Raw genomic sequence first — 18,595 nt, forward strand, 5'->3', positions numbered from 1 at the left:
ATGTTGTGGGCCCACACACACACGCACATTCACACACACACCCCAGTCCCAGCTGGCATATTAACTGAACCAAAGTTAGTTCTAACGTGGCAACGTTGCAGGCCTGATGCGTGGCTTGTGTTCGTAGTGGCCAACAACAGCCCCTTCACTCACGAGGGAGCCGACAATTAAGCTATACCTTGTATCCAAATGTTCACGCGAAGTGCAGTCACTTAGCTGGCGATGTTCCCATGACGCTGGATGGCTTGTGTCGTCCTTCTAAACCTTGCGAATGCAAGCGCGAGCCGATGTTCTCACAGTCTTTGTCGGCGTAACGCGGTTCTCCCCTCCCAAAGCTTAGCATTCCGTGCTCGAACTCGCCGTCGGATTTACTCAGATTCAGGAGCGTAAACTTGGGTGTTCACAAAGTCTATGAAGCAAAGTTCACACACCCATTACCTAAACCAGAACCGAAACTTCGACAACTGCTACATAATACAACTTAAGTTTGTCACAATACTCATTTTCGTTGCCCCTTGTTCCAGTGCTTGTTCCGAGGGGAAAAGAGAGCTTCCTCGCTTCGCAATGTCCTTTTCCCAACTCCCCTCACGATGACCCTTCAACTCTCAAGTCATCATACATTCGGAAATATCAAATGAAATTATACTACGTTTGCATGAAACACATTATTCAAACAATGAGCTTACATTTACATCTCACTTCTCCAATGACATGTTTACATTGTAGTTACAAGCATTAGTTTAAACATTTCTACTAAATGTTAGAAACAGCACTACACTACCCATAGTTCCTTTCTGTTAACCAAAGTGTGACTCTTGGTTTTACCACATTTTTAGATGCACAAAATTTATTCCTTTTTTTAAAACCTAATATTTCTCTAGTTATGAGTTTTTATGGACTACATTGATGAACTATTTTAACCCAACTTATTTAGTTGTTGTTTTATTACAGCGTTACAACAGTAATCCTCCGTAATGTTATCCTCTTGCATACTATTTGGTACTTTTTGCTCGTCTTGATCCAAATAAAATAAAATTAATCAAATCTGTATGTTATTGTGCATTGGTTGTTACGGTACCACAGCAGTGTATTTGTGTGAATGTTGTGAACTATTTATATTTTATGTTGCTCTCTCTCTGTCAATCATTCTCTCTACCCCCACCCCACACACATACACACTCACACACCCGGGCTTCAGTCCTGCAGTATAACAGAAGAGGGCTGTGCTGCTCTGACCTCATCTCTGGCATTAAACCCCTCACACATGATATGTCTTTATCTGGATAATAATGAACTTGGAGACTCTGGAGTGAAGCAGATCTCTACTCTACTCAGGAATCCAGACTGTAAACTACAGGGACTGTGGTGAGCAAAGAGACAGAGATAGGTGGTGCATCACTACTGTTATAGTCACCATAATCATGTGTCATGTGACTTGATTGCAGTTATGCAGATTGTGTGTGTGTGTGTGTGTGTGTGTGTGTGTGTGTGTGTGTGTGCGTGTGCGTGTGCGTGTGTCTGTGTCTGTGTCTGTGTCTGTGTCTGTGTCTGTGTGTGTGTGTGTGCGTGCGTGTGTGTGCTTGAGGGTGTTTTTACTGTGTTTCTTGATGTCCTTGAGTCTTGAGTCCAAAATGTCCAGTGTCCTTTCTCTGTCTCTGAATCTCTGACGACACATCCCCCCCTTCCAGGCTTAATGACTGCAGTATTACAGAAGAGGGATGTGCTGCTCTGACTTCAGCTCTGGCAACAAACCCATCACACCTGGGATTTCTGGATCTGATACGTAATAAACTAGAAGACACAGGAGTGAAGCAGCTCTCTACTCTACTCAGGATGCCAGATTGTAAACTACAGCAGCTGTGGTAAGCAAAGAGACAAAGAGTATGTGATGCATCAGACTAAACACTGTTATAGTCACCATGGAAACACTAGAAATTCTACTTTTAGTGTGTTGATTACAGTTATGCAGAATGTGTGTGTGTGTGTGTGTGTGTGTGTGTGTGTGTGTGTGTGTGTGTGTGTGTGTGTGTGTGTGTGTGTGTGTGTGTGTGTGTGTGTGTGTGTGTGTGTGTGTGTGTGTGTGTGTGTGTGTGTGTGTGTGTGTGTGTGTGTGTGTGTGAGAGAGTATAGGAACCCGATCGAAGCCTGACCTTATAAAAGGGTGTGTGTGTGTGTGTGTGTGTGTGTGTGTGTGTGTGTGTGTGTGTGTGTGTGTGTGTGTGTGTGTGTGTGTGTGTGTGTGTGTGTGTGTGTGTGTGTGCTGCAGCAGACTTAACCCAATTGGAGTCATCATAGAAACTCTTGGCCATTTATTTGGAGGTGGGGGTTCCTCATCTGTTAAACTGGTAGTAGGGGGTGGTGCCTGGTTGGTTATTTTTCACCTCATACTTCCTTTTCTGTCACGGATCAGACAGACGACCAGAGGACCACAATTGCGTCACACAAGGAGATTTATTGAAGTTAGGGAAAGGGGAGTTGGGAGGGAGTGAGGGTTCCAGGGGTTTCAGTGCTGAAGGAGGTTACCAGGGTTACAGGGGTCCCAGTGGTCCGTCCAACGTGCTGTGTGCGTGTCCCCCCCCAGTGGCAGTGAAGAGTCCAACGGAGCCGGTGGTGGGTGGTCCAGTAGTCCTGGTTGGGGGGGGGGGAACACAAACACAACAGCACGATGAAACAAGGCAGAAGTACAGTTCAAGAGAAATCCAAAATCGTTGTGAAAAGTCAGAAGGCTGGTCAGAATTACCGGGGTGGAAGAGTAGTCGGGAGTCGAGAAGGCAGAAGGCAGGTCTTGTTTTCCGGGGAAGAAGAATTGTCAGGGTACAGGCGGGTCCGGGGTCACAAAGGAGTAGTCAGGTAGAATTGCGAGCAAACAGGTTCAGGGTGTGAGCTTTGCAGACGATCTGACAAAGTAGAGCTGAAAGACAAGGCTTTAAATACTGGGAGAGGTTAGTGGGTAATGTAGTGCAGCTGGCAGAGTAATCAGAGGGGAGCAGGGCAGAGACAGGTGGAGCTAGTTTGGGTGAGTAGAGAGTGGTGAGCAGCACTGTGGCAGATAATTGAAACCAATTAAGGTGGTGAACTGGTGGAGTGAGATGGCTCATGACAGAACCCCCCCCCCAAGGGACGGCCCCAGAAGTCCCAAGAGCAACACCGCGCTGGGCGGGAGGAGGGGAGCAGGCGGCGGGCTAGAACTCCTCAGAATGGTCCAAGTGAACGTCCAGATCTTCGGAGGAAGGCGGAGAGCCATGATCAGGGAACGGGACAGGGTCTGGGACAGGGTCCGAGACAGGGCCAGGCGCAGGACAGGAGGCAGAGCGGGCAAGACGGTCAGGGTCCCCCCGGAGGCGACCCCTACGGGTCACGGGCACTGGAACAGGGTCAGGGCTAGGCACAGGATGAGAAGTCAGGTGGGCAGGACGGTTAGGAGCCCCTCTGGGGCGCCCCCTCCGGATTGCAGGTTGATCAGGATGTAGCCGGTGGAAGGCGGTGATGAGAGTCCGATCCACAATTCGACCAGACGGCACCCAGGTCCTCTCCTCAGGTCCATAGCCCTCCCAGTCGACGAGGTACTGGAGACCCCTACCCCTTCTCCTGGACCGAAGCAGGCGGCGGACGGTGTACACTGGGCCACCATTGACGAGCCTTGGAGGAGGAGGAGGAGGTGCAGCAGGGACCAGAGGACTCACGTGAATGGGCTTGATCTTAGACACATGGAAAGTGGGGTGCACCCTCATGGAATTAGGCAATTGGAGCCGGACAGCAGTCGGACTGATCACCTTCTCGATAGGGAATGGGCCTAGGAACCGAGGTGCCAGCTTACGTGACTCCACCCTAAGTGGGAGGTCCTTGGATGATAACCACACCCTTTGGCCCACACGGTAGGTGGGAGCAGGACTTCTCCGGCGGTTGGCTCCAGCCGTGTACCTGGCAATGGACTTGAGGAGTGTGGCACGGGCTTGTGACCAGGTGCGTCGACATCGGCGGGCAAAGGCAAGTGCAGATGGGCAGGTAACCTCCCCTTCCTGGCTGGCGAATAGAGGAGGCTGGTATCCATAGACACATTGGAAGGGGGACATACCGATGGCAGAGCAGGTCAGAGAATTATGTGCATACTCCACCCATGTCAACTGCTGCGACCAGGAATGGGGGTTGCGGGATGACATGCATCGCAGTGCCTTCTCGAGCTCCTGATTTGTGCGCTCTGACTGCCCATTGGATTGGGGATGGAATCCGGAGGTCAGACTGACCGTGGCTCCCAGCAGGTGGCAGAACTCCTTCCAAAAGGCAGAGGAAAATTGTGGGCCACGGTCAGAAACTACATCCTTGGGCAGCCCGTGGATACGGAAGACGTGTTCCAGGACCACCTGGGCGGTCTCCTTGGCGGTTGGGAGCTTGGGAAGGGAAACGAAGTGTGCCATTTTGCTGAAGCGGTCAACTATGGTTAGAATGACCGTCATGCCACTGGAAGGGGGTAGCCCAGTGACAAAGTCAAGGGAGATGTGGGACCAGGGGCGTGTGGGCACAGGCAGAGGCTGCAGCAATCCGGCTGGGGGCTGGCAGGACGACTTGTTTTGGCTGCAGGTGGGACAGGCCTGGACAAATTCTCGTACATCCTTTCTCAGAGAGGGCCACCAGAACCTCTGGTCGAGCAGGTCGTAAGTACGGTTAGCGCCAGGGTGACAAGCTAGACGGGAGTCGTGGCCCCACTGAATGACCTGGGACCTCAGGTTTTTGGGGACAAAGAGGCGGTCAGCTGGGCAAGCGCTGGGACCTGGCTGGTTACGGAGAGCTTTCAGCACCTGTTCTTCGATATCCCAGGTCAGAACTGCTACGATGCAGGGGCTGGGCAGAATTGACACAGGATCCTTGGAGGGGGTGTCATCCTTCTGGAATTGGCGGGAGAGGGCGTCTGGCTTGGTGTTACGTGATCCAGGCCGGTATGACAGAGTAAAGTTAAACCTTGTGAAGAACAGGGCCCAGCGGGACTGCCTTGAGTTCAACCGTTTGGCTGTGCGGATGTACTCCAAGTTTTTATGATCAGTCCAAACGAGGAATGGAACGGTGGACCCCTCCAGCCAGTGACGCCATTCTTCAAGGGCAAGCTTTACAGCTAGCAGCTCTCGGTTCCCTATGTCGTAGTTGCACTCTGAGGGGGACAACCGACGTGAGAAAAAGGCACAGGGATGGAGCTTCTTATCCTCCGCAGCCCACTGAGAAATTACAGCCCCGACTCCCACATCAGAGGCGTCTACCTCCACAATGAATTGGCGGTCCACATCGGGCATCTGGAGGATGGGAGCGGAGGTGAACCTAGCCTTGAGGATGCTGAAGGCTTTGTCAGCTGCTGGGGTCCAGGTGAAGGGTTGCTTGGTGCTGGTTAGAGCAGTGAGAGGAGCAGCAACGGTACTGTAATTGCGGACAAACTTTCTATAAAAGTTGGCAAACCCCAGGAACTGTTGCAGCTTCTTTCTGTTCTCTGGGACTGGCCATGAAGTGACTGCTGATACTTTGGCTGGATCCATTTGAATACTTCCTTCAGCCACGATGTACCCCAGGAAGGCCACTGTCTTGACGTGAAACTCACATTTTTCCGCCTTCACATAAAGGGAATTCTCCAGGAGTCTATGAAGGACTTGCTGGACATGGCGGGTGTGTTCAGACAGGTTTCTGGAGAATATTAAAATGTCATCAAGGTAAATGAAGACAAATTTGTTTAACATGTCCCGTAGCACGTCATTCACAAGGGCCTGGAACACAGCAGGAGCATTGGTGAGGCCAAAAGGCATAACTAGATACTCGTAATGGCCTGTTGGTGTGTTGAAGGCAGTTTTCCATTCATCCCCCTCCCGGATCCGCACTAAGTGGTAAGCGTTTCTGAGATCCAACTTTGTAAAGACAGTGGCTCCCTGGAGCAATTCAAAGGCAGAGGAGAGCAAAGGCAGAGGGTAACGGTTCTTTACCGTGATGTCGTTGAGTCCCCTGTAATCGATGCAGGGGCGAAGAGATCCGTCTTTCTTCCCCACAAAGAAAAAGCCAGCACCAGCAGGAGAAGAAGACGGGCGGATTAACCCTGCAGAGAGACAGTCATTGATGTAGTCCTCCATGGACTGTCTTTCAGGGGCAGACAAAGAATAGAGGCGGCCTCTGGGAGGAGCTGTTCCAGGGAGGAGGTCGATGGCACAGTCGTACGGTCGGTGAGGGGGCAGAGATGTGGCCCTGGCTTTATTAAACACTTCTCTGAGACCATGGTAGCACTCTGGGACACTGGAGAGGTCAGGAGCGGAGTTGGTTGGTACTGGTCGAGGGGGTAGTGCAGCAGCAAGTAGGCAGGTTCGATGGCAGTCCTCTCCCCACTCCCTGATCACCCCGGTCACCCAGTCGAGCTGAGGATTGTGCCGGCGGAGCCATGGGTAACCCAGGATGAGGGGTTGGCCTGGAGAGTGGAGCAGGTGAAACTGGATGGCTTCTTGATGGTTTCCAGACAGGCTCATCAAGACAGGGGCTGTGACATGAGTGACCGATCCAAGTAAGTGTCCGTCCAGTGCCCGGGCAGGAATAGGGGGTGTCAAGCGGAGGTTCTCCAGTCCCAGTTGGTGAGCCAGCTTGATGTCCATGATGTTGGCTTCAGCGCCCGAATCCACCAGAGCAGCCAGGGTGTGAGAGGAGTCAGAGAGACGGAGGTGAACTTGAAGCAGAGGTTTGCGGTCGGAGGACTGGACAGTCATTGAGCTCAACCGGACTCCCCCTATGTCCGATGAGCTTCGGCTTTTAAAGGGCAGGTTGCAACACGATGTCTCTCACCTCCACAGTAGAGACAGAGGTTTGAGGAGAAGCGGCGCTGGCGCTCGGCAGGAGAGAGAGAGGCTCGTCCAATTTCCATAGGCTCAGACTGGTCAAGCTGGCTTGGTTGAGAAGCAGGAGATGGCAAGGGCCCAGTCGAAGTTCTGTGAATGCCGGTGGTTGGTGGATTTTGGCGCCCCCTCTCACGACGGCGAGTCTGTATTCTCCTGTCGATCCGGACAGCCAGTGCGATGGCTTCATCAAGGGTGGAAGGCAGTTCATGGGAGACCAACTCGTCCTTGATATAGTCAGCCAAGCTGTGGAAGAACGCGTCCACCAAGGATGGTGTGTTCCAAGAACTCCGTCTGGCCAAGGTTCTGAAGTCAATCGAATTGTCGGCGACTGTACGTCTGCCTTGACGAATGGTGAACAATTCACGGGATGCCTCTGCGCTTGGTGAATCCAGGTCATATACCTTCAGCATCTCCTCAGCAAACAGGTCAAAGGTTGCACATGCCGGGGTTTGACGTTCGAACTCTGCCGTTCCCCAGAGTCGAGCTCGGCCAGTCAGGTGAGTAATGGCATATCCGACTTTAGCCCCTTCAGTGGCGAAGGTTCTTGGCTGCAAGGAGAATTGAAGTCGGCAGCTGACCAGGAACGGCCGGACCTGGGTTGGATCACCGTTGAACCGCTCTGGGTTTCCAATCTTGGGCTCTGGTGCATTGGCAGCAGCTGCAGTGACCGGTGCAGATGAGTCGGGGGCTGGATTGGTGGGCAGAGTGGCTGGAGCTGGACCGGTGGGCAGAGTGGCTGGAGCTGGGCCGGCGGGCAGAGTGGCTGGAGCTGGGCCGGCGGGCAGAGAGGCTGGGGTAAGGTTGGTGAGGAGTTGTTGTTGCTGATACTGGACCTGTTGCTGTTGCTGCTGGAACTGCTGCTGGAACTGTTGATGCTGTTGGTGGCCGACCTAAAGGAGGGAGACAATGTCGCCGTTCATGCGGTTCACCTCTCTCTCATTGTGTTCCAGACGTTGCATGGCAGTGGGTTGCTCAGGTTCGTCGGTTTCCATGGTGGCAGAAGTGTGCGCTGGGTCCATGGTTGGTCAGATCGTACTGTCACGGATCAGACAGACGACCAGAGGACCACAATTGCGTCACACAAGGAGATTTATTGAAGTTAGGGAAAGGGGAGTTGGGAGTGAGTGAGGGTTCCAGGGGTTTCAGTGCTGAAGGAGGTTACCAGGGTTACAGGGGTCCCAGTGGTCCGTCCAACGTGCTGTGTGCGTGTCCCCCCCAGTGGCAGTGAAGAGTCCAACGGAGCCGGTGGTGGGTGGTCCAGTAGTCCTGGTTGGGGGGGGGGGAACACAAACACAACAGCACGATGAAACAAGGCAGAAGTACAGTTCAAGAGAAATCCAAAATCGTTGTGAAAAGTCAGAAGGCTGGTCAGAATTACCGGGGTGGAAGAGTAGTCGGGAGTCGAGAAGGCAGAAGGCAGGTCTTGTTTTCCGGGGAAGAAGAATTGTCAGGGTACAGGCGGGTCCGGGGTCACAAAGGAGTAGTCAGGTAGAATTGCGAGCAAACAGGTTCAGGGTGTGAGCTTTGCAGACGATCTGACAAAGTAGAGCTGAAAGACAAGGCTTTAAATACTGGGAGAGGTTAGTGGGTAATGTAGTGCAGCTGGCAGAGTAATCAGAGGGGAGCAGGGCAGAGACAGGTGGAGCTAGTTTGGGTGAGTAGAGAGTGGTGAGCAGCACTGTGGCAGATAATTGAAACCAATTAAGGTGGTGAACTGGTGGAGTGAGATGGCTCATGACATTTTCAGTTAGGCAGGTAACATATGGTACACACCCTGTCCAATGAAGCAAGTGATCATAGACTGTAGAACAGGAGACAACCTGCTCACATACATGAACATAGATGCTCATGGCAGCACAGGGTGTGGGAGACATTTTCCTATTCAGTGACCCTCATGACATGTGTGGGACCTTTTCAGTGACCCTCATGTGTGGGGACCTTTTCCTATTCAGTGACCCTCATGTGTGGGGACCTTTTCCTATTCAGTGACCCTCATGTGTGGGGACCTTTTCCTATTCAGTGACCCTCATGTTAACTCTCTTCTAAGGTGTAGAAGGGACTCCGCCCTCTGTAACATGGACACAAACACAGTGGGCCACAGACTACCTCTCAGTCTCCACCCCCTGGGCCAGAACCAGCTGTTAACTCTTTGGTGTCGGAGGGACTCCCCTCACTGGAATGTGTACATACACACAGTAGACCACTGCTTAGTCTGAATGGTGGTCCCTGGGTCAGAACCAGTTGAAACCTCCTGGTCTAAGTAACAGAAGGTGCCAAAACAATGTCCTGCTCTCTCTGTCTCTCATTATTTACCCTTCTACCTCCTCTTCTTTATCTCTCCCTCTCTATCCCTCTCTCCAGGCTTGAGTCCTGCAGTATTACAGAAGAGGGCTGTGCTGCTCTGACTTCAGCGCTGATTTCAAACCCCTCACATCTGACATATCTGTTTGTGAGTAATAATGAACTTGGAGACTCTGGAGTGAAGCAGATCTCTGCTCTACTCAGGAATCCAGACTGTAAGCTACAGACACTGGCGTAAGTAATGACATCAAAGAGTGTGTGAGGAAGCACATTAAACACTATTATAGTTCATCATGGAAACAATAAGATGGAATGTGTGTGTGTGTGTGTGTGTGTGTGTGTGTGTGTGTGTGTGTGTGTGTGTGTGTGTGTGTGTGTGTGTGTGTGTGTGTGTGTGTGTGTGCGTGTGTGTGTGCGTATGTGTGTGTGTGTGTGTGTGTGTGTGTGTGTGTGTGTGTGTGTGTGTGCGTGTGTGTGCGTGTGTGTGCGTGTGTGTGTGTGTGGTGTGTGTGTGTGTGTGTGTGTTGTGTGTGTGTGTGTGTGTGTGTGTGTGTGTGTGTGTGTGTGTGTGTGTGTGTGTGTGTGTGTGTGTGTGTGTGTGTGTGTGTTGCCAGATCCAGCTCAACATACCAATGAATGTTTTAGTACTTGGTGGGTATTACATCCTTCCATACCAGTATTTTTTTCATAGCATATGTCCTTAAAGGAACGAATGTCCTTAAAGGGTCTCAGGATTAAAAGGTAAGTAATGACTGTCCCGAGTCAGCTGATGCTATAATGAGTCATTAGTAAGTGAATGGTGACTCTCCAGACCACTTTCACACTCTGCTGTCAGAATGCCCCACATGGAACTTTTTATGGAGTAGAATGAGTATCATGGGGATAAAATTTCATGAGAAGAACTGACTTCACGTGCTGCTGGAGACTTACCGGTATTCACATTTGTGTTGATTGTTGGTACTCTGAGGTGAAAAACATTAACAATGTGAGGGGACTTAAACAGCATTTGTTTAAATTACCGTGTAGATATTGAGACAGCCATGCCACAGGCACCCTGCAAACTCACCCAAACTGCAGAGGGTGAGTTTAAGTTGATATATAATATATATTCCTTGATATCACAGGTAATTCTAGTGACTCATCAGAAGATATCATTTGACAGTTTGCTACTCCAGTGTATTAGCCATTTATTTGGAGGTGGGGGCTCCTCATCTGTTAAACTGGTAGTAGGGGGTGGTGCCTGTGGGGGACCTTTTCCTATTCAGTGACCCTCATGTGTGGGGGACCTTTTCCTATTCAGTGACCCTCATGTGTGGGGGACCTTTTCCTATTCAGTGACCCTCATGTGTGGGGACCTTTTCCTATTCAGTGACCCTCATGTGTGGGGACCTTTTCCTATTCAGTGACCCTCATGTGTGGGGACCTTTTCCTATTCAGTGACCCTCATGTGTGGGGACCTTTTCCTATTCAGTGACCCTCATGACACAAACATGGCGCAAACTAAAGAAGGCAAGTGCTACACCCTCCATCATGACAACATTCTACAGAGGAACCATAGAGAGCGTCGTGTCCAACTGCATCACAGTGTGGGGAGGAAGCTGCACGGAGAAAAACAGGAAGACACTCCAGCGTGTTGTGAACACCGCGAAGAAGATCATTGGAGTACCACTCCCCTCCCTGCAGGACATTTACACCACACGCCTCACCCGGAAAGCACTGATGATCATCAAAGACACAAGCCACCCTGCACACAAACTGTTCAGCCTCCTGCCCTCTGGAAAGAGGTACAGGCGCCTCCGTTCCCGTACCACCAGGCTGGCGAGCAGCACAATGCACCAAGCGATCAAGATGCTGAACACTCAACCCACTCTCCCTCCACTGTCAGCCTCTAGCCAGCAAGGCCACTGACAACCCCCCCCATCCCCCACCACCATATCTGCGACTGAACATTCCACCTGCACTACTATACTTGTGACTGAACTTTCAACCTGCACTAACTCAAAACATGCACACACACACACACACACACACACACACACACACACACACACACACACACACACACACACACAACACACACACACACACACACACACACACACACACCACACACACACACACACACACACACACACACACACACACACACACACACAAGCACACTGCACTTTCTGCACTAAACCCAAACATACACACACTGACACACACACACACACACACACAGACACACGAACACACACACAAGACGCACACCACACCTTCTACCTGCACTAAACACATACACACACATACACACACACACACACACACACTGCTGCTGGTGTACTTGACAGACCTTTTTTAATATTTATTTTCTTCAAAATGCTACTATTACCATGTCAGAACGCTATAAAGGACTTTTTTTAGGAAAAGCACAAAAGCACAACAAATACCTCTTAATGTATGTCCTCTACAAGTCTTCTGTTGTCCAGTCTTGCACTTTAAATGTCTGTATGAGCACTGTCTATGTCCATACTGTCTTAAGTCCATGTATAAGTACTGTCTATGTCTATACTGTCTATGTCCTTACCTAGATTAGTCTATGTCTGTATGGGAAAGCAAGAAATGTAATTTCAAATTCTTTGTATGACCAGTGCATGTAAAGAAATTGACAATAAAACCTACTTGACTTGACTTGACATGTGTGGGGACCTTTTCCTATTCAGTGACCCTCATGTGTGGGGACCTTTTCCTATTCAGTGACCCTCATGTGTGGGGGACCTTTTCCTATTCAGTGACCCTCATGTGTGGGGACCTTTTCCTATTCAGTGACCCTCATGTGTGTGTGGGGGGGGGGGGACTTTTCCTATTCAGTGACCCTCATGTTAACTCTTTGCTAAGGTGTAGAAGGGACTCCCCCCTCTGTAACATGGAGACAAACACATTGGGCCACAGACTACCTCTCAGTATCCACCCCCTGGGCCAGAACCAGATGTTAACTCTTTGGTGTCGGAGGGACTCCCCTCACTGGAATGTGTACATACACACAGTAGACCACTGCTTAGTCTGAATGGTGGTCCCTGGGCCAGAACCAGTTGAAACCTCCTGGTCTAAGTAACAGAAGGTGCCAAAACAGTGTCCTGCTCTCTCTGTCTCTCATTATTTACCCTTCTACCTCCTCTTCTTTATCTCTCCCTCTCTCTATCCCTCTCTCCAGGCTTCGGGACTGCAGTATTACAGAAGAGGGCTGTGCTGCTCTGAGTTCAGCGCTGATTTCAAACCCCTCACATCTGACAGAGCTGCATCTGGATATTAATAAACTTGGAGACTCGGGAGTGAAGCAGATCTCTGCTCTACTCAGGATGCCAAGCTGTAAACTACAGAAACTGGCGTAAGTAATGACACCAAAGAGTGTGTGAGGAAGCACGCTAAACACTATTATAGTTCATCATGGAAACAATAAGATGGAATGTGTGTGTGTGTTAGGGCTTTGACTTGTGCCCAAAAATCATAGTCGAAGTTCGTTTCTAAATTAAAAACGATATTCGAATATATTCGAATATTTATCCATATTTTTTACCATTAAAATCTCCCCAGTTAGACCTGATATCAAGCTGAAGTTGTTATTTCCCCCTATCAGTGACTAGTAAAAGTCTATTCCAACCAGAGATGTAGCCTAATGGCCCATTAACAACATGCATTCAACCAGCCATTATTGTTTAGCGATCGTTCAGCACTTATTAAGAAGACGGTACTTAGAGGTGTGAATGCAGATTAAAACATGGCAAAGCTAGCAGCCATGTTTTAGCCCAAGTTAAAATTCGAATTGGATCATATGGGAATCATGAGAATTGAGCACACAGCACCAATATCAACAAATATGTATTTATTTTCTATCACTAATGACGGACATTTAGGTAGTGTGTTTGTAGGTCCAGGTAAGATGACTGCTCTTGTCTAAAAACGAACATTACACAAACTAGCAGTGCGCTAAAAACATGCTAAAAGCATGCTAACAAAATCATCACCTGGAGTCTGCCTGATCTGACACCATGACCAACGAAGGTAATTTGGTCAAAATCCAAAAAAACAAGAAGTTATTATCTTACTCTTGGCGTAATCACAGGTACTTGTGGGTTGAATCACATAATTCCAGAAACTCGTCAACAACTCCAGAAAGTAATGTGATGATGCTTTGTTTATTAACTGTAGCCATTCACTTGAATGGAACTCTGCAGCACTCATCTGCTTATTATGCGGACTCTGGGGGAGACTGCCTGCCGCAAGTCTACTGCTACGGAACACAGAGAGATGAGCCACGCACGCGACTCTCCTCAACACAGCTGTAGTGATTAACCAGCCATGGAAAAAATAAATTGAGACTGTGAATTGTGATGTTTACAAGGAAATAATTTTAATCAATAACAATGAAATACCCAAAAAAGCAATACCCATGTCAGATTCGAATATTAATGGCCAATTAATATTCGTTCGAATGTCTCGAATTTTCTTAACATTCGAATTATATTCGAATATCGAATATCGAAGTCAAAGGCTTAGTGTGTGTGTGTGTGTGTGTGTGTGTGTGTGTGTGTGTGTGTGTGTGTGTGTGTGTGTGTGTGTGTGTGTGTGTGTGTGTGTGTGTGTGTGTGTGTGTGTGTGTGTGTGTGTGTGTGTGAGCAGCAGCTGATGTGTGTGTGTCCATTCCAGTGTGCTTGTGTTTAGTCATGTGTGTGTGTGTGTGTGTGTGTGTGTGTACACTTGGCTTCTTGTCTCTCATTGTCTCCCATCCCTCTATGGCCCGGGGTATACTGTACTTGCTGCAGGATACACACATGTGTGAATATGTTGCCACTTGCATGTCATGTCAGCTTTACACATCTGACATAAGGTGCACAGTGCAATACGGTGCATTGCTGCTCAGACAGCACTTTAGTCTGTGCACTCGGTCACACACACAGGGGCGGTTTTAGGAAATCTGAGGCCCTGGGCAAGAAACAATTCCGAGGCCCCTTTTAAATTATTAATTAATAATCGATGATGTATGCAGGCAGTGGCGTAACAACGGAACCCATATGCATGATTATCTAGGTGGGCCCCATATTCAATCAATATATAGCACATTATCATACACAACTGTCATTCAGTGTGCTAAAGAGTAGGTTAAAGAAAGAGAAGAGAGAAAAATATATTGCTATAGAGATAGTATATAACTATCACCAAAGGCAGATGAAAACAAAGCTGTTTTTAATTTCTTTTGAAATCACTTTTGGGGCAGGTCTTATTTGGACATCTAGCTGGCCCCAGCAGGCAGCATAATGATGCCATTTCACCCTATCTGGATTTGACCCTAGACACTACCAGAGAAGACCTAAGGCATCTAAGGATGATATTGCTCTAGCACATCCACAATAGCCTATATTTAGGGCCCAAGGCATTTAATGACTTAAAGACTATCAGGACTGTTTTAAACTCAATTCTCAAAACAAAACAAAAAACCCTCACGGGTAGCCAGTGAAATGACCAAATACTGGAGTGTTGTCATCTCTTTTGCTATTTCGAATTCTAGCAGCAACATGTGGATAAGTTTCACCTGCCTGAGTGACTTTTGGGGAATGCCTGTAAGGGCAGGCTATTAAAATAGCCAACTCTGCAGGTAATAAAAGCAGAGATTAATTTCCCCCTAAGGTGACAAATGATTTAGTTATGCTGATGAGCATTCAGCCTGCTACACGTGAGAAATAGCCAGGATAGACCCACACTCGTTCCATAAATGGGCAAAGAAGATAGAATGAGACAATTCGCGGTAGAGGGTTGATTACAAAAGAAAACTAAAAAAAAATGGTGATGCGCCCCTTGAACGAAAACATAGCTCACAGCACATGAAAACACAGTCACGAGTCGACACACCATGGTGCACCATAACGCACACTGCACTCTTGAGCCAGTGAACACCCAATACAGAGGAAACGGTGGCTGAAGTAGAAACCATTGTGTTTCAGAATCAGAAACCGAAATTAGGCAACAAACGAGAAACAACAGGCACCTTGCGCCAACTGCGCGTGCACACATCTGTTGAATAGTTAACAAGTCCCCTCTCTAGTTCTAACTAATAACTATATCGCTCACAACTCTGAAGTGACCCAGCTTGCTTCGTGACGTGATATAACAGCTAGACTACAATAGCCAAACTTCCGTCATGCTAACCAGAAATAAATGCAGCAAACTGACATGGAGCCGACATTAGAGCTATCAACTTTTGACTATAGTTACACGGAATGACAACAATGCGTGAAGTATGACATGGTACGATATCAAAATTGTGCTGCGGTGGACATAATGATTGAAAGGAATAAACCCCTACCGTGCCTTCTTTGTAGCTTCTGTACAACATATCTTTTGAATATCCATTATGTTCATGCTAGCACTGGCGGAAATTGGTCATTATAGCCTACTATTCTGTCTTTGAATTAGAGGAGCGCGGAGCACTAAGTAACGCAGGGCAATTTGTAACACGGAGTTTTTATCAAGATGCACAAATCATGTTCTGCCCACTTCCATTAAACAAGGTCAAGAAGGCATGCTACAACATAGGCAAACGACTGAGTTTTCACTGACAACCATGTATGGGGCGCCGTTTGTTAAGTTGACTGTGCTGGAAATTTCATCAACATTTTGTCACATTTAGCTTTAAAATTCAATCAACGTGTTGTCACATTTAGCTTAAAACAGTGCTTTTAAAACGGTGTAAATTTTTCAGACTCCCCTTTTTGCACATTTAAAGCAATGAATGTTATAAATCTAAATAATATATAAAAATGTTAAATCTAAATGTCAAGTCTAAATAATAAATCTAAATCTAAATATTTAATATAAATCGTAAATCTAAATGTTAAATCTAAATCTAAATGTTAAATCTAAATATTAAATCTAAATCTAAATGTTAAATCTAAATGTTAAATCTAAATGTTAAATCTAAATTGTATATCTAAATGTTAAATCTAAATCTAAATAATATATCTAAATGTTAAATCTAAATGTCAAATCTAAATAATAAATCTAAATTTAAATGTTAAATATAAACCTAAATCTAAATGTGGAATTTAAATCTAAATGTTAAATCTAAACCTGAATGTTAAATCTAAATGTTAAATCTAAATGTCAAATCTAAATGTTAAATATAAATATTTAGATTTAGATTTAACATTTAGATTTAACATTTAGATTTAACATTTAAATTTAGATTTCACATTTAGATTTAAGTTTATATTCAACATTTAGATTTATTATTTAGATTTGACATTTAGATTTAATATTTAGATATAGGCCTATTATTTAGATTTAGATTCAACATTTAGATATAACATTTAGATTTAACATTTAGGTATAACATTTAGATTTAACATTTAGATTTAGATTTAACATTTAGATTAAACATTTAGATTTAATATTTAGATTTAACATTTAGATTTAGATTTAACATTTAGATTTAACATTTAGATTTAATATTTAGATTTAGATTTATTATTTAGATTTGACATTTAGATTTAACATTTTTATATATTATTTACATTTATATTTAACATTTGGATACATTATTTAGATTTAACATTTATTGTTCTAAATGTGTAAAAAGGGGAGTCTGAAAAATTCATACAATTTTTATAACACTGTTTTAAGCTAAATGTGACAAAATGTTGCTGAAATTTTCAGCACAGTCAGCTTTACAAACGGCGCCCCATAACCATGACTTAATGTGGCTTATTATCAAGAAAGGACAAGCTCCCACGCATCAGGGCCGAATCAGCTCTCTGGGCCAGGCTGACATTTTAAATAACGGTAGAACGTTACCGATGCAACTGCCGCTGTCTACAAACAGTCAATGAGACTGTTTTAGGCTACTACCGGTATAATGTATCCCACAATTCAAGGTCGCAATGTACAAACATAAATCATAAATATCGTTCTTTTATGGTCTCCATTTCTATTTGAAACATGTATTTGTATAATTTTATCACCCATGTGACCTACAGTTGCTAAAGTAGCCTACTATTAATTTTCTTGTGGCATAATGTTGAGTTCAAATTTAAGTCCCACCGTCGTGCTGAAGTGTACCGCTGGCTATATATACAACCTGCTTGATATTTGTTATTAAATGTTGTCTAATACAGGCCTACGCGAGAGCTTTCAGCTAGCAACACATGGTGAATTATTTCTTGTATGATGCGCAGGAATCGCTACTGTTTACAGGGGGCCCCGTGCAGTAATGTAGGGCCCGAATGCTTTATAGTCACACCACGCACAGCACGAAAAGGGGGATTTGTGACAATGAACTCGTCCCTAATCGTCCACGCACTTGCCTAACTTTCGTCTGATTTTGAGCGCTTGAGAGAATCAAAACTATCAATTTTGGTGACACCTAACTCGCCCGGAAGCGAATTGCGAGCCGCGGAGAGGTCTCACAGCAGGGTGTTAATGGCCCAACGATTACCACATGAAAGGCAATGACAGCCAGCCCGGTGTCCTGTCTATATGAGCGACCCGTCGAGATGTGATTCTCTAGGCTACTGAGCATGCGCACGCATGCGCACACCCTCGCGGTGGTTTTCGCGGGTGATTGCCCATCGAATTGTGAGACCGCAAGTTACGATACAGGATCCCCTGAGGCTGTCAACTTTAGTGACTCAAACTGTAGCCTATGTCATCCTGAGGTTACCACCAGTCATCCATAGTCTAGGTAGCCTATAGCCTGTCCACCGACTGTCATGGACTGAAAGTTACGATATATCCCCTGGGGGGGAAACGGGAAATAGCGTGGATCATCCAGCAGATCATTGGAAAATCTGCGAAATAGCGTGGCCTCGTACATTTGCTTCTTTGTTGCCTAACCATAATCGCTCACACACTCAGCCTCGAACATTGTAACATCGATCAGAAAAGACTATTTATGTAGAAAATTATTATATAGACTATTTATGTAGAAAAAATCGCCACCTCTAATTGAGCTGTCAAAATGCTCCCTCCACCCTTTTCACTCAAGAATTTGCATCGACTGCATTGTAAAATGCCTGAACATGGTAAGAAATGCACTGGCGTGGGGATGTTATGAAATTATGATTCCGGTCATTAACAGACAGACATCTGCCAAAACAAAGCTATCTGGGAATATCTAAACCGCGCTTGTTTATCCCCATAGCACATGATTTCATGTGACAATTTGCCTTTCGAGCCCACGTCGCATTGAAACCAAACCAACAGCAAATGACTACATTAAACAACCCGTAGCCAGGCCCTGATCCCAAACACTTTCTCCAGTATTTGCGCAAACTCAACTCAGTCTCTTTCATATGGCACGTTTCTTAACCCTTTAACGCATAACATGGGTCTAAATAGACCCGGCTGAGTTTAAAATTTCTATATCTTTGTAAGGATACATTTTTCTTACTCAGCCCTCCATGAATTCC

General features: G+C 46.6%; 1 protein-coding gene across 1 annotated transcript in view; it reads left to right on the plus strand.

Annotated features, from left to right (window-relative positions):
* The window catches only part of LOC134444385 (NACHT, LRR and PYD domains-containing protein 14-like), a 72,719-nt gene that overhangs the window by 21,205 nt on the left and 32,919 nt on the right, over window positions 1–18,595 (plus strand). Inside the window, exons 5-7 of the mRNA XM_063193717.1 lie at window positions 1,689–1,862; window positions 9,213–9,386; window positions 12,349–12,522. Coding sequence (XP_063049787.1) covers window positions 1,689–1,862; window positions 9,213–9,386; window positions 12,349–12,522 — 522 coding nt within the window. The remainder of the gene's footprint in view (window positions 1–1,688; window positions 1,863–9,212; window positions 9,387–12,348; window positions 12,523–18,595) is intronic.

The sequence above is a fragment of the Engraulis encrasicolus genome, unplaced genomic scaffold, assembly GCF_034702125.1.
Source record: "Engraulis encrasicolus isolate BLACKSEA-1 unplaced genomic scaffold, IST_EnEncr_1.0 scaffold_53_np1212, whole genome shotgun sequence".
NCBI lineage: Eukaryota > Metazoa > Chordata > Actinopteri > Clupeiformes > Engraulidae > Engraulis > Engraulis encrasicolus.